At 46.8% G+C, this 27,199-nt stretch overlaps 1 protein-coding gene across 1 annotated transcript in view; it reads left to right on the top strand.

Moving 5' to 3' along the window:
• LOC140396931 (substance-P receptor-like) overlaps window positions 1-25,364 on the top strand; it is a 124,168-nt gene extending 98,804 nt beyond the window's left edge. The window contains exons 3-5 of the mRNA XM_072485866.1: window positions 19,509-19,659; window positions 22,157-22,353; window positions 23,758-25,364. Of these exons, the coding sequence (XP_072341967.1) occupies window positions 19,509-19,659; window positions 22,157-22,353; window positions 23,758-24,043 (634 nt within the window). The 3' untranslated portion in view covers window positions 24,044-25,364. The remainder of the gene's footprint in view (window positions 1-19,508; window positions 19,660-22,156; window positions 22,354-23,757) is intronic.
• Window positions 25,365-27,199: the final 1,835 nt, after the last annotated feature.

The following is a 27,199-nucleotide window of genomic DNA, read 5'->3' as shown; positions in this document are numbered from 1 at the left end:
ATTCACCTGGCGTTTAGATGAGATTGAAATCGTATCTTTGTAACTTCATCATCATACGATGTATCCTGGGAGACATCTCATTTAGATTTTTCTTTGCTATCGCCACAAGTGGTCTATGGTCGATTTCCAGAAAGAATGTCGGTCAGCCATACATGTAGTCATGGATTTGTTAAATCTATTTCTCAAACCAAGCATTCTTTTTTTATTTGAGCATATCTGCGCTCTGTGTCAGACATTGGCCTTGAAGCGTAGGCAATTGGAAGACAATTTTCATCATTGTCTTGCTGCAATAATACTGCTCCCAACCCGTCTTTCGTCGCTTCTGTCGATAACTTTGTCTTCTTTGAAAGGTCAAAAATGTCAGCCCGGGTGCTGTTGTCACTGCTTCCTGTAACACTCACCACTAACGCTCATGTGTTTCAGGCCATTAGGAAACAATATCTTTCTAGATTGTTTCCCACAAACACGTTGTTTTCGATGAAAGATTAGGAATAAATTTTCCTGCGAAATCTATCATGCCAAGCATCCTGAGGACTCCTTTCTTGTCTGTTGGGCGTGGCATGTTTAATATCGCCTTTATTTTTTCTTGGTCATGTTGTACACCTTTAGCAGAATGTTTGACTCCTAAGAATGCGATTTTTTTCAACACCAAACTGGCATTAAGCTTTATTTAATTTTAGACCATATTTTTAAATGCTTCTTAGCACTGTGAAAGTCTTTTGTTGTGGTTTCCTCTTGTTGAGCCCCACACGATTATATTGTGTACGAATACTTTGACGCCTGGAAGGCCTTCTACGTGTTCCAATGCCCACTGGAACATTTCTGATGCTGAAATAATACCAAATGACATTCTGAGAAAACGGTATCACCTGAGCGGAGTATTAAACATGTACAGCTTTGAGCTCCCCTATTCCAACTTGAGTTGCCATAAACCCTGGGCTGCATCTAGTTTGCTAAAACATGTCGCTCCTGACACCTCACACACAATTTCTTTTCTCTTCGGAATAGGATCCTTGGGATCCATACAGCTCATTTTGAGGTCATTATTCCGTTTCTTCATGCAAACCATGGAGTTCACACAATCCGTTGGTTCTTCAAAGCATTTTATCACCCCCAGATTCATCATTCTCTTTGGTTCATTCTTAAGTCGTTCCTTCAATGGAGCTGGTACACATCTTGGTGTGTGTATGACTGGTTGCGCATTTTCTTTCAACTGTGTACGATGAGTGAATGGTAACACTCCGAATCCTTGAAAAAGTTCAGGAAATTCTTTCATGATTGCATTCACTGATGTACTTTGCGCGGTTACAGCACAGTCTGCAGTGCAGACTCTTTTCACTAGCTCGAGTGCTTTACATGCTTCCACTCCCAAGAATGGAAAACTTAGCTTTATGCACTTTATTCTTCACACGGACTTCTAGTTCGCATTGTCCCAGTGTCTTAATTATTTTGCCATTGTAATCCTTTAACTGTACTGTGGTATTTAAAAAGTGCGGTTTAATCTTCGTTTCTTGCATGTCGGATAAGCTTATACGATTGGCTCTCGCTCCCATGCCAAGTTTGACATTGATTAATATTTTATAATCATCAGAGGAACTGTCCAGTTATCTCTTTGAACACTTGTATTTGCACGGCTTGAACTGTACATTTGTTTTGAAGCCTGTTTAACATGTATGCTGTCACAAGTGGCAGGTGAAGTTTAATGCACACACGTGAAGTCATTCATCTTGGCAGATGGAACACCAAGAGATAATTGAAAAGTAAGCGACGAGAGCAGAAGATACTGGTTCTGTGCATGAATCATTGAAGGTGGCTAGACAATAAAGCATATGACACACCGGGCTTTGTGAATAGGGGCGTAGAGTAGGAAAGAAAGTAATTTATGATACATCTGCATAAAACACAGATTCGGCACCAACTGGAATATTACATCAGTTCTGGGCGCTACACTTCAGGAAGGATGTGGAAGGCATTCAAGCGAGAGTGCAGAAAAGATTCACTCAAATGGTTCTAGGGATGAGGAACTTTTTTAAAGTAGATAAATAGGAAAAGTTGGGACTATCCTACTTGGAAAACAGAGAGTTGAGAGGAAATTTGATAGAGGTGTTAAAATCATGCGGGGTATGAGCAGACTGGATAGGAAGAAACTGTTCCGTTGGTGTAAAGATTCAGAACAAGAGGGCACAGATTTAAGATCACTGGCAAAAGAAGTGATGGAGACACAAGGAGCAAATTTTTCATGCAGTAAGTGGTAGGGATCTGGCATGCACTGCCTAAGCAGATGATGGAGGCAGGGTCAGTTGATGCATTTATGGGGAAATTGGATTAGTATCTGAAAAGGAAGAAAGTGCAAAGCTACAGGGAGAAGGCTGGGAAGTGGCACTCGGTGGATTACACTTTCAGGGGGCCAGCACAGACACAGTGGACCAAATGGCCTCCTTCTGTGCTGTAGCTATTCTATGATTCTATGAATATAGAATCATATTCTTTATGGGCAGCACGATAGCACATGTGGCTAGCACTGTGGCTTCACAGCGCCAGGGTCCCAGGTTTGATTCTCTGCTAGGTCACTATCTGTGCGGAGTCTGCACGTTCTCCCCATGTCTGCGTGGGTTTCCTCCGGATGCTCCGGTTTCCTCCCACAGTCCAAAGATGTGCAGGTTAGGTGGATTGGCCATGATAAATTGTCCTTAGTGACCAAAAAAAAAGGTTAGATGGGGTTATTGGGTTACGGGGATAGTGTGGCAGTGAGGGTTTAAGTGGGTCGGTGCAGACTCGATGGGCCGAATGCCCTCCTTCTGCACTGTATGTTCTATGTTCTATGAACCAAAAAAAGAAAATGCTGGACAATCTCAGCAGCTCTGACAGCGTCTGCGGAGAGAGAGAAGGGAGCTAACACTTCGAGTCGTGATGATTTTTTTGTCAAGGCTGCAGAGATGGGGCCAGATTTCTACTGCACTGGGAGAGGGGGGGGGGGGGGGGGGGGGTGGAGCAGTGGGGCTGGTTAGAGGGCCAGGGCTAGGTGGAGATTGATGTCTAGGACAGAACGACAAAGGGAATGTAAATGACAGTGATTAAGGCTATTAAGGGTGCTGATAATGGCACATAAAGACATTAGAATGTGTCAATGGCAGAACAAAGGTAAGCAGTGTGTCAAAGGGCAACTAGGAACAGGGACTAGATGACCCAAGTGGGGTGGCGTGGGAGAGGGGTACAATTGTGAGTGAAAACTGATCAATGGAAGGAATGAAAATAAATTGATTAGAAATAAAAATGAGGTGAAGGTGGAGGAGAGAATTCACAGACTGAATAAGTCCAGTTCTCTCCAGTTTTGACAGAGAGTCATCCAGATTGGAAACGTTCACTCCCTTCTCTCTCCACAGATGCTGTCAGATCTACTAAGGTTGCCCAGTATTTTCTGTTTTTGTTTCATATTCTAGCATTCGCAGTAATTTGCTTTTATGATTCTATGAATGTTGGAGATCCTTGTTAGCTGCAATTGTATTCCATGGAATCACAAAAAGCAGAATGTGTTGAGCCCTTGCTCAAAGGGGTCCAGTTGAGCTCACTTGGCTGGTTTGTGATGCAGAGCAAGGCCGACAGAGTGGGTTCGATTCCTGACCCGGCTGAGGCCCCACGTTCTCAGTCTTGCCCCTCGCCTGAGGTGTGGTAAACCTCAGATTAAATCACCACCAGACAGCTCTTCCCCTCAAAGAGGAAAGGAACATCATGGCACCGAGGACCTGGGTTCAAACCCAGCCCCAGGTCACTGGCCGTGTGGGGTTTGTGCATGGGTTTCAGCCCCACAACCCAAACATGTGCAGGGTAGGTAGATTGGCCACGCTAAATTGCTCCTTAATTGGGAAAAAAGAATTGGGAACTCTGAATTTAAAAAAACGAGAACATTGTACTGAAGGATTGTTCATTTGGCTGCATTGACCACATCAATCTCCCAGCTGTCCTTCAGAAATTCTTTTTCTCGCTCCACTTCACATTTGAACTTCAGATTTGAACTTCAGATTTGTAAGAGACAATTTTAGACTCTACAGGCTTAAATTCAACCATTTTCTTTTGAATTCTTCTGTAGTCATGTGTATACATCCAATTATTTGTCCTGCTTTAACCTTTGATTTAGTTGTCTAGTCTTGTTGTGTGGGTAATGTGACACTCCTTCGGATATTGTTTTCTCAGAGGTAGCAGGATTGGTTCCATTATTCTGTCTCTGGTTGTGTAGAAACCTGACTGAAAGTTGCCCTTGCCAACATTTGCTTCACCTTACATGAGATAACACTATTCCTGGCCAACATGGAGATGATTGAGCAATTCTCTTGTCAATTACAGCAAGTTTTCAAGTGCATAACTTGTACTAAGTAACCAAACATCACCCAATGCATTTGGCTTGAGAAATCACAGTGCTTTTATCCGAAGGCTTTGCAGTGGATCCAGCCATGAGCCTTCTTTGATGTAATTCATGGTGCCTATTAAATAGAGTCTGTAGACTTTGTGACCATGCACTGTTTAAATAAACTGTTGTCTGTGTAAGAGGGGAACTAATGAATACGGTTTAATTACAATGATTTATTAGGGCAGACAATAATTATAGCCTATTAAAGGATCTTACAGAAGTTTATTGCACTTGTGTTTTAGAAAGGTGAAGGAAAATTCTACACTCGGTTAAGTAATCAACCAGCAACTTGTTGATGTAGCAAAGGTCGCAGGCCCATATCAAGGATGGCCCATATCAGTAACTTGTTTTCCAGTAATATGGTTTTACAGTTTGCAACTTTTTTTCTCTGGCACAGCTAATAGTGTTGAGCTGGTTAGCAATAATGGGAAATGAAAATGAAATGGAAATCGCTTATTGTCACAAGTAGGCTTCAAATGAAGTTACTGTGAAAAGCCCCTAGTCGCCACATTCCGGCGCCTGTTCGGGGAGGCTGTTACGGGAATTGAACCATGCTGCTGGCCTGCCTTAATCTGCTTTCAAAGCCAGTGATTTAGCCCTGTGCTAAACAGGGATTAGAGAGGAACAGAGAAGGATAAGTGTGGAAAATACCTACTCTGTCTTGTGAACACCTGTAACTTGTGTGATGTAAAAATCAGAACCAGAATCAGACAAAAATGTCAATGTTACTTTTCCCGCAATGTATAAATATTACTTGATTTCTCAACTGGGCAGAGTCAGCTCCAGAGGTCCTTCTCTGTGGTTGTGCTGTGTCAGTGGGTTGGCAAATAAATGATCATTCTGTACCTGGGTCTCCGGAGATTATTCCGTGCAATAATCTGCTCCACAACATCTGTACACATGGTCCGTGTTTGCCGTGAAAAGGACGCCACCCTACCTTCCCTGAGACCCCACCCCACCTTCAACTCATTGACCGACACAGTAATACAAACAGACAAAAAAGAATCTTGTGTCAGTCCAATGAGGTGCTTGGGAAACCTTTCATCACAAAAGGATTTTGCTGGGTGATATTTCCCAACTTCTGAGATTGTCACTGGCTATTAAAACTGAGCTCATCCAAAACACTCAGAAAGAACCTTTTATATTACGAAGAACCCAGCTCCCTCAGCCTTTCCCCATTTGTGTGAAGGTGATGGTTGGAAAGCAGGAAATGTCAAATTAGACACAGACTAAACACATCAATCAATTTTCTTCTTCATTGAAGTGCATTGAAGGAAACATTCGTTGGGCTGTAAACAGCGATTGGGTAGCAATGTGTGGAAAATTTGTTATTACCTAATTTATACCATGGCCCAATGTTCTATTTATCTTCCAATCTTTCTGTCTTGTCTCTTTCACTCTCCACCTCCATGTTTTCCTGTACTCCTGCCATTGTTACCCACGAGATGTCTTTGACGTTTAACTGGATGCTGACAAGCAAGGGTTAAAAGTTAAGAGAATATGCTGAGCTCTGACATCTGCAACAGCTCTTTGTAAACGCTACATTTACATGATGTGTTTGTCGATTATGCACTGAGGTAATGAGCTACAATGCTGGCAGGAGATCACTGAGGGTGCAACTCAAGACGGCACAAGTGCATCTCCATTGACATACTGTGATCCCAACTGATCGACAATCAGGTGGAAGCTGGGATTCATCATCCTGTTGGAAAAGGGCTTAATAGGAAGCGATTGAAGTCACTGCTGTAGGATTTAAGTATCCCGCTGCTTTCCTGGCACTGTCTATGGAATCATGTTATCCTTTTCTTTCCCTTGCACCTTTCTCCCTTCCAAATGCTGCAACTTCCAGGCTGTCACCACAATCTACATTTGCATCCTTCTTTTACTCGCTTCCAGCATGCTGTCAGAGGTTAGGCCAGGGCAGCTGATGCTGCATCCTGACATTCCCGCCTTGGAAAACAACCACCCGATGGTGGACAGTGACATTCAGCAAAAAACTTCCTGGCAGCGTTCCCTCTTTCCCGATAGCTGTCAGCTGCTCAAAACCTAGGATACAGGAAATATTTGAGACAAGATCATCACCAGAGAGGAGACATTCTCAATCCGAGAACTCTGGCAATAGCTGCTACGAAACAAGATTGATAACAGCTCATTTTCCTTCAAGATCCATGATAAGGAGCCAGTGAGCAGCTTTTTCTTTGTTATTTATTTACAGGATTTATTGCCAGACCAAATTTCCCTTGTAAAGGAGATGGCGAGCTACTTTCATTCACACAACTGACTGACTTGCTGGGCCATTTCTGAGGGGACCAAACTGTGTAAGGGCATCAGATTTTCTTTCCAAAAGGACAATAGTCAATTTAAAAAGTACCCAATTCATTGGTTCCAATTAAGGGGCAATTCAACGTGGCCAATCCACCAACCCTGAACATCTTTGGGTTGTGGGAGTGAAACCCACACAAACACAGGGAGAATGTGCAAACTCCACACAGACAGTGACCCAGAGCCGGGATCGAACCTGGGACCTCGGTGCCGCGAGGCAGCAGTGCTAACCACTGCGCCGCCGTGCTGTCCCAGGACAATAGTCAATTGATGGGTTTTTTATGGCAACCTGGGACTTCGGGTTATGTTTCATTGACTCACTGCCTCACGGCGTTGAGGACCCAGGTTCAATCCCAGCCCCGGGTCACTGTCCACGTGGAATTTTCCCAATTCTCCCTGTGTCTGTGTGGGTACTTTAAATTTATTTTAAAAAACGTTTCATTGACTGGATTTAAATTCTCCGGTTGCAGTGGTGGAATTTGAAGTACTGTCCCCGATCATTATTCCAGGCCTTTGTATGACTAATCCAGTAACATAACTACAATGCAGTTTACCGTGCAATACAACAGGAGATGAAATACATAGAGTGCTATTGAAAGGTCGTATGCGCACACATATGCACCTATACACACAGGAACAGGAGTAGATGATAGGTTATTTTGTCCCTTGAGCCTATTCTGCCATTTAAGCAGCAAAAAAATGCTGGAAATATTTAGCAAGTCAGGCAGCATCTCTGGTGAGAAAAATAAATTCAGATCCATGGGTTATCATCCCGGCGAGAAGTTTGAGATGTGGCAGGTTTTAAGATGCAGGGAAAGGTGGTGTGAGGGCGGGGCAAGAACAAAAAGGGATAAGGTGGAAGACTGGAGAGCTTAAATGAGCTTTAAGGTAATGGGCAGGAGGTTTAGAGGAGATGTGAGATCTGTGGTGGGGGTCTGGACCTCATGGCCTGAAAGAGTACCAGAGGCAGGAACCCTCACAGCTTTGAAGAAGTATTTAGATTGCAGTCAAAACTCCATAACATACAAGGCTACTGACAAAGTGCTGGAAAATGGGAATAGAATAGTTAGGTGCTTGATGGTCGGCATGTACGCGATGAGCTGAAGGGCCTTTCTCCGTGCTATAAAAGTCTACGACTCTAGGACAAAAGGGAAATGTATTCAAAGTCAGATATATTACTTGATTTGCAATGTTAATCTGCATCCAACGGCGCACGAAGGACCCTGAATACCATTTGTGCACAGTACCGAGTGCTTGTGTCTCTAATGTATAGTTTTGTGAACTTGACACACACATAGATCCAATGAGTAAAGCCAGTCGAGAGAGAGCTACTTTATTTCCATAAAACTACTGAACTCATGGGACTTGCTCATCTCGTGTTTAATTTCCATTTAAAAGGACAATGTCACCATGGCAACAAGGCCCGTAAGAGGCATTAAAGGTACAATAACATACTGGATAAAATTGTGGAATGATCACGTCGTCATTGCCACCAACAGCTGCCTCTGTAAGTTTTAATTGAGGATAAAACTCTCTAATTAGCAAGGTGCTGTATGGAGTTATTGACCTGATGTGGACTGGGCCTGCGAGGACCTCACTCTCACACAGATACCAGAGAGTGCGCAAGGGAGATGTTATTCTGCAGCTCGCCAATCACCTTCAGGCTAAGTGACTAAGAACAGATCGTTTTAAATTCTAACTACTACTTTGAATGTGACAAAACCTGTTTGATTTTGCATCTGTAACTCAAAACCAATGTTCATCTGAGAAACATAATTGTGTTGTGAACCTGGATCTCAGAGCAAGGTGAAAAACAGCCCAATGACGTACAGGTGAGGTGGATTAGATCATAGAATTTACAGCGCAGAAGGAGGCCATTCGGCCCATTGAGTCTGCACCGGCCCTTGGAAAGAGCACCCCACTTAAGCACATGCTATCCCGGTAACCCAGTAACCCCAACCAACCTCTTTGGACAATAAGGGCAATTTAGGGTGGCCAATCCACCTGACCTGCACATCTTTGGATGGTGGGAGGGATCCAGAGCACCCGGAGGAAACCCACGCAGACACGGGTAGAACGTGCAGACCCCACACAGACAGTCACCCGTGGCTGGAATCGAACCCAGTTCCCTGGCTCTGTGGGGTTGCAGTGCTAACCACTGTGCTACCGTGCTGCCCCTATTGGTCATGCTAAATTTCCCCTTAGTGTGAGGGATGTGCATTTGTTTCTTTTCATATACTTGGTTAACCTAAAAGAGTTACAGAGATGTGCCGGTTAGGGCGGGGAGTGGGCCTAGGTGTGACGCTCTTTTGGAGGGTCAGTGCAGACCCGATGGGCGATACGACCTCCTTTTGCACTGTAAGGATTCTATAAAAAATCCCGCTGGTGAAAAAGCTAATTAGAGGCAAGCCACAGACAGCCAATGGTTTAGAGCTTCTGACTGCTAGAATTTGCCTTGGATGGCCTTGTTTAATCTCACTCCCTCTTCAGAGTGCCTTCCAACAACGCAGTGTCATGATATTCAAACACACACATCATGATAGACACACCAACAGACAAATCAGAACACACAACACCACAACCAATCACAGAAAGATATAAAAGCACAAACACGACACCCGGTGGTCAGTATTAGCTGGAGACGAGGACCAGGACAGACCTGCTACACGACACACTCAGGGAGACAGCACGTGCAGAGTATCCAGAACGAACTGTATTATAAGAGTTAAAATAAAATAGAGTTGTACCACATACAACTGTGTTGGCTCATCTGTGCACCAGAGAACCCAACACCACACGCAGGTTGGAGATTTTGGTGAAGTTAAGGATTGTATGTGCATCCTATGTTTGGCACTGGCGCCATCAGCACTGCTCAGTTTGTAGCATGCCCGCCTCCTGGCAGAAGGTTGTGGGTTCGAGTCCCACACACTCCACGTGCTTAGCACACAATCTAGCTGACACTCCAATGCAGCATTGGGGGAGTGCTGAACTGTTGGATATGCCACCTTTTGGATGAGACATTGAAGGAAGGTTCCCTCTCTCTCATGAAGCAGACATTCAAGATGTCATGGATTGGATTGGATTAGATTGCTTTATTGTCACGTGTACCGAGGTACACTGAAAAATATTTTTCTGCGAGCAGCTCAACAGATCATTTAGCACATGAAAAGAAAAGGAAATAAAAGGAAATAAATAATAGGGCAACACAAGGTACACAATGTAACTAACACCGGCATTGGGTGAGAGGTGTAGAGTTAATGAGGTCCGTCCATAAGAGGGTCGTTCAGGAGTCTGGGAACAGCGGAGAAGAAGCTGTTTTTGAGTCTGTTCGCGCGTGTGCTCAGACTTCTGTATCTCCTGCCCGATGGAAGAAGTTGGAAGAGTGAGTAAGCCGGGTGGGAGGGGTCTTTGATTATGCTGCCCGCCCAGTCTATGAAGAAGAGCAAGGAAGTTCTCCCCAATCAACAACAATAAAAAGATGGCCTGCATTCATGACAAAAAGCATACCGTTACTATACAAGAAATCTGAAATAAAAATCAGGAAATGCTGAAAATACTCTGAGCAAATCAAATTATCTAGTCAATATGGAATTATTGTTTGAGGGACCTTGCAGTTTACAATATGGCTGTGCACAACTTGCACAAGTTAAATAAGGGAGGTAAATGCTCAAAACAGAAAATAGGGTAATTTCTGAGAACTGCAATTAACCAAACAGACCAGAGTATTTTTGTCTTGGTTCTATTTATGAATCATTTCTTTTTTCCCCACATTATTTAATTAGATTTTGAATTTTGTTTTTAACAAATAACACAACAAAAATATTTTCAAGGACTTCCGGTGGCGTGGGCGAGCAGGGCGGCCGCAAATAGAAGGGGCTTGAAGACACTTCCTTCAGGGACCCCAGAAATCATATGTGTTGGATTTAATAGTTGCCCATCAACAATGATCCCTTCCACACAATCGAACAAAAATGATTTTATCCACTGGTAAAGTTTGCTTTTAATCCCCAATGCAGATAGCTTGTTCAATAACCACAAAGGCGGCACTAAATTAAAGGTTTTTGTAAAGTTCCAAGTATATTTCACCGCATCATTGGCCTTTGCAATTATAGCAGTCACATCTTCAAAAAGTCAAATAACTGTGATGCACACCGGCCCACATCAGGAATAAAACCACGCTGGCTGCTCCCTAAACGGCCCTTCATAAAAGCCCTGATGGTCTCCACAACACAAGATTCAATTAGTTTTCCAATGTGGCAAGTCAAACTGATTCTCAGCATCTTTTCTGCTCCCTTTGTTAAAAAAAGGTAGAACAAGAACAGTTGTCCATTCTTTCGATGTTTCTCCATCTTCCAAACAATGTTTAAAGAGCACACATAGTAGATGAAATAAAAGAGGACCCTCTTTCAGAACATAATTAGATATTTTATCTAACCCAGGAGAGGCAATTTCTTGCATCAGAATCGCTTTTGTTGAAGACCATTAGATTTATGACCTCCAATCGGTCAGCTGTACACAGAGAGACGACCGAGACTTGACGTAAATCTTCGACAATGGAAACTGTTCAATTAAAATTATTGGGGATTATCAGTAACTTTCTAAATCACTGGATTAAATAGTGGGCCAGGAAGGTTTTTAACTTTCTATTTGGACTTCACATAGTCCCAGAATGATTTACTGTCCCCACTTTCTGTAACTACTGTTAGGGAGCTTCAGAGAACATTTGGCAGAACTTTACAGCTTAATGTTTTGTTCCTCAATCTAACTCTCCCAGGTGGGAGATTTACTGACGTTAATGGAAAAAGACTGTGCAACAACCTAACTTTTGCAGCCTCCAATTCAAAATTGGCATAAATTGGCATAAATTTTCATCAATGTATCCCCGTGGAATTCCTGGTTCTAAATCTGATGTATTCTGTAAAGCGTGGGACCTCTATCAAATTTATTGACCTCGCAATACGTAAAGGTGTGCAGCCTGAGGTGTTATCTGACACTATTTATACAGCCTTACTCTTTCTCCCTCCCGAACTCTGTTTTTTAATTGACTTGCATGAAAACTGGATGTGGAGATGCCGGCGTTGGACTGGGGTGAGCACCGTACGAAGTCTTACAACACCAGGTTAAAGTCCAACAGGTTTGTTTCGATGTCACTAGCTTTCGGAGCGCTGCTCCTTCCTGAGGAAGTTGTAAGACTTCGTACTCTGAAAACTGGAGGCACTGATTCATAAAGTCTATTGTTCTAAAGTAACCCTGTCTGTTTGTACTCATATTTTCAATAACTCTTGTTCTGTACTGTACCCGTTTCGCATTGAAAATATATATATATTAAAAACAAATATTTTTATTCTCCTCCTTTTTCACATTTTCTCCCACATTTACACCCATCAACAATAAACTATAATCAGCAAGATATGTCAGTCCCCATAATAACAACGATCCCATCTACCCACCAACCCCCAAACCTCCACCTGCATGTTTACATAAACAAATGACAAAATGGAATCAGGGATTACCCGTAGTCACCCTTAATCTACACAGCCCCCCTCCCCCCCACCCCACCCCCCCCCCCCCCCCCCCCAACTAATGTTCGATGTTATCCAGTTCTTGAAAGTGCATAATAAATAGTGCCCATGACTTGTAGAACGCCTCCGAGCTTTCCCTCAGTTCGAACTTAACCTTCTCAAGGGTCAAGTATTCCAACAGGTCCCCCCGCCACGCCAGGGCACTGGGTGGAGAGGCTGCTCTCCATCCCAGCAGGATCCGCCTTCGGGCGATCAAGGGGGCGAAGGCTATGATACCTGCCTCCGCTCCCGTTTCCAACCCTGGCTGGTCCGACACCCCGAATATGGCCTCCTGGGGACCCGGGTCCAGTTTCACACGCACCACCTTGGAAATTACCCTAAACACCTCCTCCCTGTACTCCCCTAGCTTTGGACAGGACCGCAACATATGAACGTGATTAGCGGACCCTCCCCCCCCCCCTCGACGCTCACACACATCCGTTACTCCTTCAAAAAATCGGCTCATCCTCGCCTTCGTGAGGTGCGCTCTATATACCACCTTCAGCTGTATCAGCCCCAACCTCCCACATGAGGTGGAGGCATTCACTCTCCGGATCACCTCACACCAGACCACCTCCTCTATAACCTCTCCCAGCTCTTCCTCCCACTTTGCTTTGATCCCTTCCAGTGGTGCCTTATCCTCTTCCAAAATAGCTCCGTACACCGCTGCCACTGCCCCCTTCTCCAGTCCCCTTTTCGTCAACACCTCCTCCAGCAATGTGGAGGCCGGTTCCACTGGGAAACTCTGTATCTCCTTCCTGGCAAAATCCCGAACCTGCATGTACCTAAACACTTCTCCCTCCTCTGGCCCATACTTCGCTTCCAGCTCCCTCAATCCTGCAAACCGACCCCGAAGAAACAAATCTTTTAGCGTCTTAATCCCCTTCTCTTCCCATTTCCGAAAACTTCCATTCCACCTTCCAGGCTCAAATCTGTGGTTCCCCCGAATCGGCATTTCCCTTGACCCTAAACCCAAACCGAAGTGTTGGCGAAACTCCCTCCAGATTTTCAATGAAGCTATTATTACCGGACTCCCTGAATATTTCCCCGGAGCTATCGGGAGCGGCGCTGTTGCAAGTGCCTTCAGCCCCGACCCCCTGCACATACTCTCCTCCATTCTGACCCACTGAGAATCCACCCCTCTGACCCAGCTCCGCACTTTCTCCACGTTCGCCGCCCAGTAGTAGTACAACACGTTCGGGAGACCCAAACCCCCTGTCTGCCTTCCCCTTTGTAGCAGCACCTTTCTCACTCTGGCCACCTTCCCTCCCCATATGAATGAGCTAATCCTTCCCTCAATCTCCCTGAAAAAAGACTTTGGCAGGAAAATCGGTAGGCATTGAAAAATAAACAGGAATCGCGGCAACATTCATTTTAACCGCCTGTACCCGACCTGCCAGTGACAGAGGAAGACCGTCCCACCTTGCCAGATCGGCTTTCACTCTCCCCACCAAACTAGTGATGTTGAACCTGCAAAGCCTCCCCCACTCCCGGGCAACCAGCACCCCCAGATACCTGAAATGAGTCCCTGCCCTACGGAATGGCAGCCCCCCCTACCCCTGCCCCCACCCCCGGCCTAGACACCACAAAATACTCACTCTTGTCCAGGTTCAGCTTGTACCCCGAGAAAGACCCAAATACCCGCAGTAGCTCCAATATTCCTCCTATCGACGCACTCGGTTCCGACACATACAGCAGCAAGTCGTCGGCATATAAGGACACCCTGGGCGCGATTCTCCACTCCCACGCCGGTTGGGAGAATCGCCTGGGCCGCCAAAATTTCCGGGGACACCGGTCCGACACCCTCCCGCGATTCTCCCAAGAGGCGGGAACGGCCCGGTCGAGTTTCGCGGGCCGCAGGCCGGAGAATCGCCGGAGATACCCAAAATGGCGATTCTCCGGCACCCCCGCTATTCTGAGGCCCGGATGGGCCGAGCGGCCAGACCAAAACGGCGGGTTCCCCCCGGCGCCGTCCACACCTTGTCGCTGCCGTCGTGGATGGTGCATGAACGCTGGGGGGGCGGCCTGCGGGGGGGTGAGGGGGGATCCTGCACCGGGGCGTACATCAGATGTGGGGTGGCCCGTGATCGGTGCCCACCGATCATCGGGCCGTCCTCTCTGAAGGAGGACCTCCTTCCTTCCCCGGCCCCGCAAGATCCGTCCGCCATCTTCTTGCGGGACGGACTTAGAGAGGACGGCAACCACGCATGCGCGGATGACATCCGTTATGCGGCGCCGGCCGCGTCATCTATGTGGCGCCGCTTTTACGCGGGCGACAAGGCCTGGCGCGGGTAGATGACGCGGCGCCGATCCAGGCCCATTGTCAGGGCCTGAATCGGTCAGGAAGGGGTCCGTTCCGACGGCGTTCACGACGGCGCGGCCACTTCGGCGCGGGGGTGGAGAATCCCACCCCCTATGCTCTATCCCCCCCGCCCCCCGCATTATTCCTTTCCATGCTCCCGAACTTCTCAATGCGATGGCCAATGGCTCAATCGCAAGTGCAAACAGCAGGGGGGACATAGGACATCCCTGCCTCGTCCCACGGTGGAGAGAGAAGTATCTCGAACTGATATTATTTGTGCGGACACTCGCCTTCGGTTCCTTATATAATAGCTTTACCCAGTTCACAAACCTTGGTCCAATCCCAAACTGCTCCAGCACTGCCATCAGGTATCCCCATTCTACCCGATCAAACGCCTTCTCGGCGTCCAATGCCACAACTACCTCTGTTTCCTTTCTTTCTGCCGGTGCCATAACAACGTTCAAAACCCTCCTAATGTTCGAAAACAGCCGCCTCCCTTTCACGAACCCCGTCTGATCCTCCCCTATCACCTTCGGGAGGCACTCCTCCAGCCTACCCGGCAGCACCTTCGCCAACACTTTTGCGTCCACATTCAGAAGTGATGTGGGCCTATACAACCCACACTCCGTCGGATCCTTATCTTTTGTTAGCAACAGTGAAATCGATGCCTGCCCCAAGGTTTGCGGCAACATCCCCTTCCCTATCGCCTCCTCAAACATCCCCACCATCAGGGGTGCCAACCTATCCTTACATTTTTTATAATATTCCACCGGAAACCCATCCGGCCCTGCCACCTTCCCCGACTGCATCCTCCCAATCGCATCCTTTATCTCCTGCTCCACTATTGCTCCTTCTAATGTAGCCCTGTCCCCCTCCCCTAGCCTCGGGTACTCCAACCCATCTAGAAATTCCTGCATCTCACGGTCTCCCCCGAGTGGCTCTGCCTTTACAACCTCTCATAAAACGCCTCAAAAACCTTGTTAGTCAGCAATGGAGCCACCACTAACATCCCTGCCCTATCCCTCACCAGAAGAATTCCCCTTGCCGCTGCCTCCCTCCGGAGCTGACCTGCTAACATAGCCCCGCCTTATCTCCATGTTCATAAACTGCACCCCTTGCTCATCTCAGTTGGCGCACCGCCTTCCTGGTGGACAGTCGGTCGAAGCTCGCCTGTAGTTCCTTCCTCTTTTCCATCTTCGCCGGGTCCCCATCCTCTGCATACCTCCTACCTACCTCCAACATCTCATCTATTACCCTCTGGCGCTCCAACCTCTCCTCTTTGTCCACCCTGGCCTTAAACAAAATTACCTCACCCCTCACCACCGCCTTTAGAGCCTCCCAGACGACTGCCTTCGACACCTCACCCGTACAATTGAAACTACATTTCCTTAATTACCTTTTCAATTTTCTCACAGAACACTTGGTTCCCCAAAAGCCCCACATCCAGTTTCCACCCCGGTCTCTGCGCTCCCCCTTCTCCAGCACCTTATCCACCCAATGCGGAGCGTGATCTGACACTGCAATTGCAGAGTATTCCGACCCCTTGACTCCAGCCAGCAAAGCCTTCCCCACCACAAAAAAGTCGATCCGCGAGTATACCTTATGGTCCGCTGAGAAAAACGAATACTCCCGTTTCCTTGGGTGCAGGAACCTCCAAGGGTCCACCCCTCCCATTTCCACCATTAGCCCAGCCAGCGCCTTCGCCCCCCCCTGATGATACCAGCGAGCGCGGCCGTGATCTGTCCGATCTTGGCTCCTGCACCAGGTTCCAGTCCCCCCCACAATCAGCTCATGCGTGTCCAAGTCGGGAATAGCCCCAAACACCTTCCTCGCGAATCACACATCGTCCCAATTGGGACCGTATACACTTAACAGCGCCACTAATCTCCCCTCCAGTGCCCCTGCCACAATCACATATCTACCCCCCTGATCTGCCACCACCTTCTCCATCTGGAAGCGTACCCTTTTGCTGACCAACACCGCGACCCCTCGAGCCCTTCCATCAAATCCGGAGTGAAACACTTGGCTAACCCAACCCTTTTTAAGTCTCACCTGGTCCTTCACCCTCAAGTGAGTCTCCTGCAGCATTGCTACATCGGCTTTCAAACTTTTAAGATGTGCAAGCACCCTTGATCTCTTGACCGGACCTCCTAGCCCTCTCACGTTCCACATGATTATCCTTACTGGGGGTCTCTCACCCCCCCCCACCTTTCTTATCCACCATCACCATACCACTGGGCCCTGCCCGATAAGCCTGACCCGCCCCTGTCCATTGTTAACATCGAACCCCTTCCCCCCTCCCAAGAACCCCCCCCTACAAAAACATCCCTGAACATCCATCCCTTCCTCCCTCTCGCTCGGCTCATAGGCCCATTGAAGCCTGCTATCCAGGCTCCCACTTCCGCAGCCCTCCTCTCACCTCACCCCCGTTCACCAACTGACTTTAGTTAGCTAGTGCGGGTGGCTCCCCACGCCAAGACCTCTTGTCCCCTTCCACCCAGTCCCAGAGAAACCAAAACAAACCCAACAATCCAACCCCTACAATTCACTAACATCGCATTTAACCATCGCAACACAGAACGCCATTAACTTGAACTCTGTAACAATGCAAAGAGAAGTCAATTTCAATACAAATCAGTAAAAAGAAAGTTGCAACATTTGTATATTTTCCAGCCACTCAAACACAGTCCACAGTCTCTCTTCCAGTTCCGCTCTTCACGTCTGTCCCAAGCCTTCTGCCCTCACGAACGCCTCAGCCGCCTCCGCTGTCTCAAAATAAAAGTCTTTGGCGTTATATGTTACTCTCAACTTCGCCGGGTACACCACACCAAATCGCACCCCCTTCTTGTACAAAGCCGCCTTCACTCGCCCAAACTCCGCTCGTCTTTTTGCCAACTCCACCATCAAGTCCTGGTAGATCTGAACCGCAGGACCATCCCACAGCACCTCACGCTCCTGCTTCGCCCAGCTTCATACTTTCTCCCTCATGCAAACCTTATGGAAGCAGATAATTACTGCCCTTGGCGGCTCGTTCACTTTGGGCTTCGGCCTTAATGACCGATGAGCTCGGTCTAGCTCGTACAGGGTGGGGCTTTCACACTCCCCCATCAGCTCCGCCAACTTCTTAGCGAAGTATTGCGTTGGCCTTGGGCCCTTGGTCCCTTCGGGCAAGCCCACAATTCTTAAATTGTGCCGCCTTGAGCGGTTTTCCAAGTCTTCCAGCTTTGCTCGGCGCCCTCTGTTAACCTCCACCACCCTCCGCAGCTCGTCCCCCATCGAGGTGACCTGGTCGCTGGGTCGTGACACGGCCTCCTCCACCTCCTTCATCTTCTCGCCCTGCTCTCTCACCTCGGCCGATGCCTGTGCCACCTCCACCCTCATCGGGCCGATTGCCTCCTCCACCAATGACCTCAACACGACCGCCGTCTCTTTCCTCAAGGCCTCCATGTGCCTCACAAACTGTTTTTCCAGCTCCACCTTTCTTTGACGCTGCTCGTCACATCCTTTAGCAGCTTATTGTTTTTTATCTTCTTTCCTTTCTCCTCTCTCCCCCTTTACGCTCCTGTCCTTCATCAATCTGACTTATTTTTTTTAGAAAAAAAGGGGAGAGAAAAAAAAACTTTTATCAAACTTCTTAAACCTTCTTTCTGTCTCCTCTGCATTCACCCAGAGCTCCTAAGTGGGAGCCACCCGACGTGGAGCACCCTCCCTACATGGTGCCCTGGCCTCGGGCCTGCTGCCTCGGCCTCCTCGTCGCTCCGCGCCCGCTGCTCTGACCTCGACGCCACGCCGGGCCCAGCGCCTCAGCCCCCGCCGCCCGACACCCACGCGGGGTTCTTCGCCGGTTTTTAAACCGGCCCCGCTGGCTGCTCGTGGCGGCCCCAAAGGCCGACAATAGTCGGGGAGTGCGTGGGGTCTCGGGGATTTCCCCGAAATCGACGCGAATCGCGGCCACCGGCGGGAGCTCGTGGTGCTGTGGCTGCCCTGCTCGCCCACGTCACCGGACGCCTGACATTCTTGTTTTTAACACTGTGTTTCGCACTGTACGATAAATAAATAAATAAATAACTACACCAGATCAATAGGAGTGAATCTTAACACAGGTCCACATACAATGTATATAATCACCCTCTACTGCTAGGCATTTTAGGCACATCGGGCATGTAGCAGGATCAAACCAGTTGTCTCGACTAGGCATGATATGCAAATGGTACAGCATCTTAAGCTGAGTTTCCCTCATTCTATTGCAAACCAAAACTTTATTGGTGTAATCCCATGTACTGCCATTTGTCTCCTCATCAATATTAGTTGCCAAGTGTTTTTCCCGAGACTGCAAGATGCCCAATGTGCTACAACAGGAACTAGAACACAAGTTATCATAAAACTTGTTAATCAACTGTTTCTGCTCTGCAGAAATCAGGATACTTTCCACCGGACAAACAGTGGAGTTAAGGTTCCTCATACAAGGTAAAGTCTCTAAGTTGCAGATACTTAAAAAGGATTGTTTAGGGAGAGAAATTTGTTGGCATATTTGCTCAAAGGATGATAAGGAAGCACCACTTTCCCAGCCTACAAATGTCTCGAACTCTCCAAGTATTTAATCCATGATCCATAAGACCAGGTGGAAAATCCAGACCACCTTGGATGGGAAAAAGAGTGGAAGTCAATTTAGATCTCCCTTCTAGTTGCTGGACCATTCTCCACACGCTGTATCATTTCTGATGGTTTATATAAGTTGACCTGTCAGAATCATGTCATCATACGCATTTGTTTGTTCGTTGTTTTCTCCCTCTCAAGCCAAGGAGCAGCTGTCTTTCATTTGTGAGTTAACCTAGCTACCTAAAATGCTGATAATCTATCAGAAATCAGAAATATTGAATGGTTGTCTTCATTAACCACTGATGAATCTCCCTGACAGGTACCATGTCTGTGTAACAGTCTTCGTCTATTTCCTGCCTCTGATAGTGATGGGTTATGCTTACACTGTTGTTGGAACGACACTGTGGGCTAGTGAGATTCCAGGAGATTCCTCAGACAGATACAGGGAGCAGATGACTGCCAAGAGGAAGGTGAGTGAGCCCAGTGGCTGTGGAATATCAGAAATGACACCGTTTTTCTCCACCCAAACCTCACTTGAGATGTTGGGAGCAATGCAGGATGGTGCTGGGGGCGGGGTGATGTGTGCAACCATCCTCTTGTTTAAAGCAGAAAATAAGAATGACACAATAAGAATGACACAAGATATTACACAATATCTTGTTAATTGTAGTTAACTACTTAAACTTAATCCCATCAGAAAAACAGTCCAACGTGTGCTTCCTGATCCTTGAACGCTCAAGTAACTTGTTCAATGAACATCTTGGAAGGTGGGCCCTTGCTCAGCCAATAACCTAACAAATTTGAGGAACGTGTCCCTTATTGTCTCATTGAATCATACAGTGCGGAAAGGGGCATTCAGCTCATTGTACATATACAATCTCCAACCTCTCTGAACAATCTTCCCAATATTCGTTATACACATCTCCTTTCCCCATAGCTGTAGAATATTTTCTCCAAGTATTTTTAAATCCCGTTTGGATTGTTAGTATTGAATTTGTTCCCCCTACCGTTTCAGCCATCTCCTTCTTCCTTCGGTCTACTTCCCTTTACCCCATAGTGGCTTGTCAATAGCCTTTCAGATAATGCCTCTTCACAGGGTCTGGCCTGGCCTGATGCTGCCTTCTCCAGTTACTCTTGTCGGGCACTTCCATTTCTCGAAAGAATGAGCTTTTGGAGCTGGCTGGTCCAAGCAATCAGCCTCCTCAAGAACGCTACATACCGTGCCAGTCCCATGATCAATTATACAACAGAACCAGAGGATATACAGCACTGAGGGACAGCACGAGAGGTGAAATAGGCTCTTGTGAGGAGTGTTATTGGCTAATCACCAATGTCACCCAGCATTTCGACAATTGTGCCTGTGTCAATGCTAGCTGTTCAACTGGAATAAAGCCCATTTGCCTTCCCTTTCCTAATCCCTCCATGTATCAAAGCTTGCTCAGATGGACGTTTTTATGAATTGTCACAGACTGGTGAATCAGTCCTGGGTTATTCACAAACATCCCAGCTCCTGGTTAAAGAGCAGCTCAATCATAGGAAGAGGTAACTTGCTGCATGACATGTTTGAATTGAAATAGCTCCAGAATATGAGTCAAGTTGCACTAAATTTTGCTTCAGAGATCTTTGGATTGGGATTGGATTTGTTTATTGTCACGTGTACCGAGGTACAGTGAAAAGTATTTTTCTGCAGGCAGCTCAACAGATCATTTCGTACATGAGAAGAAAAGGGAATAAAAGAAAATACATAATAGGGCAACACAACATATACAATGTAACTACATAAGCACCGGCATCGGATGAAGCATACAGGGTGTAGTGTTCATGAAGTCAGTCCATAAGAGGGTCATTTAGGAGTCTGGTGACAGTGGGGAAGAAGCTGTTTTTGAGTCTGTTCGTGCGTGTTCTCAGACTTCTGTATCTCCTGCCCGATGGAAGAGGTTGGAAGAGTGAGTAAGCCAGGTGGGAGGGATCTTTGATTATACTGCCCGCTTTCCCCAGGCAGCGGGAGGTGTAGATGGAGTCAATGGATGGGAGGCAGGTTTGTGTGATGGACTGGGCGGTGTTCATGACTCTCTGACGTTTCTTGCGGTCCTGGGCCGAGCAGTTGCCACACCAGGCTGTGATGCAGCCCGATAGGATGCTTTCTATGGTGCATCTGTAAAAGTTGGTAAGGGTTAATGTGGACATGCCGAGTTTCCTTAGTTTCCTGAGGAAGTATAGGCGCTGTTGTGCTTTCTTGGTGGTAGCGTCGACGTGGGTGGACCAAGACAGATTTTTGGAGATGTGCACCCCTAGGAATTTGAAACTGCTAACCATCTCCACCTCGGCCCCGTTGATGCTGACAGGGGTGTGTACAGTAGTTTGCTTCCTGAAGTCAATTACCAGCTCTTTAGTTTTGCTGGCATTGAGGGAGAGATTGTTGTCGCTACACCACTCCACTAGGTTCTCTATCTCCCTCCTGTATTCGGACTCATCGTTGTTCGAGATCCGGCCCACTATGGTCGTATCGTCAGCAAACTTGTAGATGGAGTTCGAACCAAGTTTTGCCACGCAGTCGTGTGTGTACAGGGAGTAGAGTAGGGGGCTAAGTACGCAGCCTTGCGGGGCGCCAGTGTTGAGGACTATTGTGGAGGAGGTGTTGTTGTTCATTCTTGCTGATTGTGGTCTCTTGGTCAGAAAATTGAGGATCCAGTTGCAGAGTGGGGAGCCAAGTCCTAGGTTTTGGAGCTTTGATATGAGCTTGGCTGGGATTATGGTGTTGAAGGCGGAGCTGTAGTCAATAAATAGGAGTCTAATGTAGGAGTCCTTGTTTTCGAGATGCTCTAGGGATGTCATTCCCCAACTGGGTTCCATTGGTGGATAGTGACAACTCCCCCTACCACCTTGAAGTATGGCTGTATTGGAAATTAGAAATCTTATTCTAGAAGACTGAGTAACTTAAAAGCTGCTCTTTATCCCTGACCTTAGGTGGTGAAAATGATGATTGTGGTGGTGGTCACATTTGCTGTGTGCTGGTTTCCCTACCACATCTACTTCTTGCTCCATCTCTTCCACCCTGAGATCTACCAGCAAAGGTACATCCAACAAGTGTACCTGGCCATCATCTGGCTTGCCATGAGTTCTACAATGTACAACCCCATCATCTACTGCTGCCTCAATGATCGGTAAGTGCCAACAGGGAGAAGGAAACTCCTCCCCACTCCCCTTCAAACAAAGTCATGACCAGCACACAGGAACATTCCCCAGGGTCTGTGGAGCAAAGTTGGGTGAGGGACTGAAGCAGACTGTTCACAACCTTGACCTTGAGATGAACTTCCAACCACATATTCACACTACCTTGAGCTCTGCCTCTTTTCACCTCTACTATTACCTGACTCCACACTTGCCTCAGCTCAGTTGCTGCTGAAAACCTCCTCCAAGCTTAATCACCTGGAGACTTGACTATTCGAATACACTCCTGGTCAATCTGATTGACATCTCTGCTGCCCATACTCTACCTCAGCCCAAGTCCTGCCCACCCTGTGCTCACTGACCCAGTTAGGGCCACAACTTGATTTTAAGATTCTCACCTTTGTTTTCTGATCCCTCTACAGCCTTGCCCCTCCCTACATCTCTAATCTCCAGTCCTATACAGACATCTGCACACCTCCAATTCTGACCTGGAGCATTCCTGATTTTAATCATTGCACCAACTGTGCGTTCAGCTGTCAATATCCCAAACTCCGATATTCCCTGTTGAAATTCTCCTCCTCTCTTTCCTCCTTTACATTGTTCATTGAAGTTTGACCCCAGCTTTGCCCTCATGTCTCCTTATTTGTTTGCCTTGTTGTCCAATATTGTTTGGTAGCTTTTCTGTGTTGAGACTTTGTATTACATCAATGCTGTTATCAATGATCCATTCGGACATCACTTCTGCGGAATTCCACTGGATTACAATTTGATGGGCGTTAATTGCTCACCAGGATCCCACCAAAGTAGCTGTCTTCATGCGTTAGCCCTCACGATGTAGGGATTCATTGGCAATTCCATTCTCCATCTGAATTTACAGTACAGCAATGCTTCTATCATTCGGTGTGTGTATCAATGTCGGAGATGCTTACACCGTTTAATCCCCAAGTTGTAGCTTGAGGATCCAGCATGACAGCATTTCATTTGCATTGGTGTCTGTACCATTACAGTCGCAACTCCCTGACTACCACACCCCAAAACCCTGCAAATGTGGCGGGGAGGGGCTGATGCTGGTTTATCTAAAAATCAGCAGCTGCTTTTTTGATAGTCCACTTGCACCCGCTGGTGATCTGGGCACCTAATCTCTCTTAGTGCAGTTGCCTCCAGACCTCTCAGAGCAAGGGGAGCAATTAGAAGTCCACACCAGTACTTCTGGCTCGCTTGACATCATTGTAAAGGACACAGGGAGGTCTCACTCCACCAGATGAGCTGGCTGGACACTCCCAGAATTGGTGTAAGTGGTTCCCTCTAGTGAGACCAATGAGAATGGCAGCCAAACTCTTTGAGGATCTCTCCAGCCATTATATTTCCTGAAAGGCAATGGTGGATTTTTGTTTCAGGTTCCGGGCTGGGTTCCGTCGTGTTTTCCGCTGCTGTCCATTTGTCAAAAACAGTGATTATGAGGGGTTGGAGATGAAATCTGCCAAGTATTTCCAAACCCAAAGCAGCATGTATAAGGTAAGCCGGATGGAGACCACCATATCCACAGTCATCAGCCAGAATGAGGACGATGCCGAAGAGACCGTCAAGGCAACACTGGACCTCACCTCGAACGGGTCCTCACGGAGCATCTCAAAGTTTGGGTCTGAGTCCTCGAATGTCTACTGTAAGCCAGATCCATACTAAATGATCAGTTCTAACCCATGACCCCAATCTAAAAGTGAGCGAATTATTCAAAAAATGACAGCAGCCAGTGTTGAGATACTGGGAGGTCTCCATCTAATGAACTTATCCCAAACCAGTTCAGCTTGGTGACCCTTCAATGTTAGCAACTGGAGGTTTTGCATCAAAATAAAAGCACTAATTTAGGCCCCAACGCTTCAACCCTGGAGCTCACAACCTGTCCCTTGAACATGTCCCTCGTAAATTACTGGCCTCTTGATGTTGAGAACGCTTGTTTGGAAAGTTCTCGCTCAACCACCCCCTCATCCTTAAAGTGGGATATTTGTAAAACTCTCAATCGTCCAACCTCAAGCAATCGGTGTGTACACTTCCTCTCCTGACCGCCAAAATTCTGCCGTGCTCACTCAAGCACCCAGTCCAGAATGCAACGAGAATCATCCCACTCTCCTGCCTCCCTGCTTTGAAGATTGGTCTTCCGAATGATGCACAGAGACCCACCCAAAGGTTGTTTCTCATCGTAACCAGACCCATGAGTCACCCCCCCCCTAGCTACAAGCACTTACCAACTGAAAGGAAAAAGACAGTAAGATCATTGGGTTCTAACACATGAAGTGTCATTGTGGGAATCTGGTAGGATGTAATATAGAATCTATTCAGTTTATTTAACCCTGCCGAACCACATTGAAATGCTGAAGCTGCCTCACCAGATGCACCCAGGGCCATTTCATGATTACATGGCATCCGGTCAAGGCGAGACCGGGTAAGGTATAGAGGAGGTGGGATAAGGGGGAATGTGGGATAGGGGAATGTGGGATACTGAGATCTTCAATAGGATCAATAAAGTTTTACAGCAGAGGAGAGTCCTTCAAGATGGGGTAGAAGGGTAGTTGGTTTGGGTGGGACGTCCGGAGATTAGAAGCCGACCAGCTGAAGGCAGAAGCTGATGCTCCTATTACAGAAATCAGGAGTACATCAGCATTACATCCTTACCTGCACACACAGATAGACCCATGTCACAAACCAGCAGGTATGAGTGAAGTCCTCCTATAGTCGAAGAGGACGTTCCAGAAAGTTACCGAAATCCAATGAAGGGGACAGAATGAATTCCAGCTCAGCACAATCCGAGGCTGTGAAAGCTTGACTTTACTGTGCAATATATCTTCCACTTCGGTATATTGCTATTTCCAACCTGTTTATCTGTGAATGATTACATGAAGTTACAAGTCCTCGTGCCCTTGTGGTCATGGATTATTATGCACTACAAAATAGTACAATCAAAAGACTTTCTCATAAACTGTTGCTGATGCACTAATCACATTGACAAGGGTGGGTGGGTTGGGGGGCTGTGGGGTGGGTGATGCCTCTAGTGCAGTGGGTAAGGGTGATGTGGCCGTGCTCCTGAATCTGACCAAATGGTTGACCAGCACCATATGGTTGATCCTGGAATCCCTGACTGTGTGGCATCGCTGATGTCCTCCTGGACTTTCTGATGTTGTCCTGATTGTGAATCTCTCCAGCGGCACAGAGCCTCACATCCTGTTGCTGCTGTCTGGCGACACAAGGTTTAATGGGACACTTGGCACATCTCAGCAGCCTGCTACAAGAAGTGATGAATTCTCACAATCCGTGACACTCTCTTGAGGCAAGCGAGGTTACTTTCATTCATCCTCAAGATGTGGGCCGGAATTTACCGTCCATCCTTAGAAAAGATGGCGACAGGTCTCTGAACCACGGGAGGGGCTGATCCCTCAGTTGTCTTAGGTAGGGTGAACCAGGACTTTGATCCAGTAACCATGAGGTAGGTCAATCTCCCATATTTAGCAGCATCGGGGGACACATACTTCGGCACTGTTCATGATGGCAAATGCGGTCCATTTAAATCATTGTACAAAGCTGTGATTGTTGGAAATGTGTTTTTTGCTTGTGGACAACTTTGCACGTTTAAAAAAAAATGTAGATCTCTCGATATCGTGATTATGCAACTGAAGGGACCATTGTTGAGGATGATGTACCGATTATTGTTCCTAAAGAATTTACAAGATCTTTTCTGGGCATAGTTTTGACACTGCTGGCATATAAGTTTTTTAACTTTCCCATCACTTTGTTGAGATTTGCAACTTGTCCCAACGTGAATTTTAATGTAGCAGCATTTTGGGCAATATGACTATTTGGATAGCTTATTCCTGTCCTCTAAGGTTCAATTATTCAAAATCTGGCGAGAGAGCAAGAAATGCCAAATATACTTGGAAAGGGTAAAATGTTGTAGTTTGTAAAAAGTTCAATCTTAAGTTAGTACTTTAAAAAAAAATCTAATATACTGGAATCAAATTGAATAATTCATTGGGTTGCTTTATAGCTGATTTTATTTCCTTCAGATGCACTGCTCCCTTCACCTTAAAAGCTTAAAAGTGAAACTGATAGTTAAACCGATTATATTGTATTGCTTCACTTCAGTCAATTGCAGGAATTATTGATTACATACGTCCACCTACCACAAAATTAAAGCAGAGCTACCTTACAACCCAGGGAGGGATCAATTCCTGGCAATCACTGGGATGCCACAACAGTAGTGCTGTACTGCCCTCTTGTGGCGTCATTGAAGGTGCAAACAAGGCAGGCCATTTTAGTCTCATCACAGGTGAAAAGTTCAGAAGAAAGAGCATTGCAATGTCGTTTGCATTGTTCTGAAGTGTGTTACTGAGTGGGGGGAAGCAGAGAGAAGCAACTTTTCCCGCTTCAGAAAACCTTTCCAAATCGAACTCCCTTACCGACAAGCTGTTTATGTGTTCTCAGCGATGTGGGGCTATGATGAAACACTGCCTTTATCACTGCCTCTTTGTGCATTGCGTTTTGACAATGATGTGTCTGACCTATGCCCTGCCACTACCCCAGACTTCTGATCTCTTCCCAGCATGATATTCACCAACCCGTCCTCTGCCCAATTGTTCTAAAATGCTTTGTTGCCATGCGCCCAACACCAGAAATGGAGGCCCATTATCAATCCTTTAACACCTCGGACCCTGTGATCCCACTGACCGCTTGTGTTACTTGCTGAGGCGCCCTTACCATTCCGTGTGAATGGGCCAGGCTCAAGCTCTTGATGCAGGAGTGTCTGAATGTAGTTATTCTGGGGAATCCGTTAGTCTGTACTGACCATCT

The sequence above is a fragment of the Scyliorhinus torazame genome, chromosome 20 (genome assembly GCF_047496885.1).
Source record: "Scyliorhinus torazame isolate Kashiwa2021f chromosome 20, sScyTor2.1, whole genome shotgun sequence".
Taxonomy (NCBI): domain Eukaryota; kingdom Metazoa; phylum Chordata; class Chondrichthyes; order Carcharhiniformes; family Scyliorhinidae; genus Scyliorhinus; species Scyliorhinus torazame.
The sequence above is the reverse complement of the archived record's forward strand: the minus strand, read 5'-3'. Positions and strand labels throughout refer to the sequence as shown.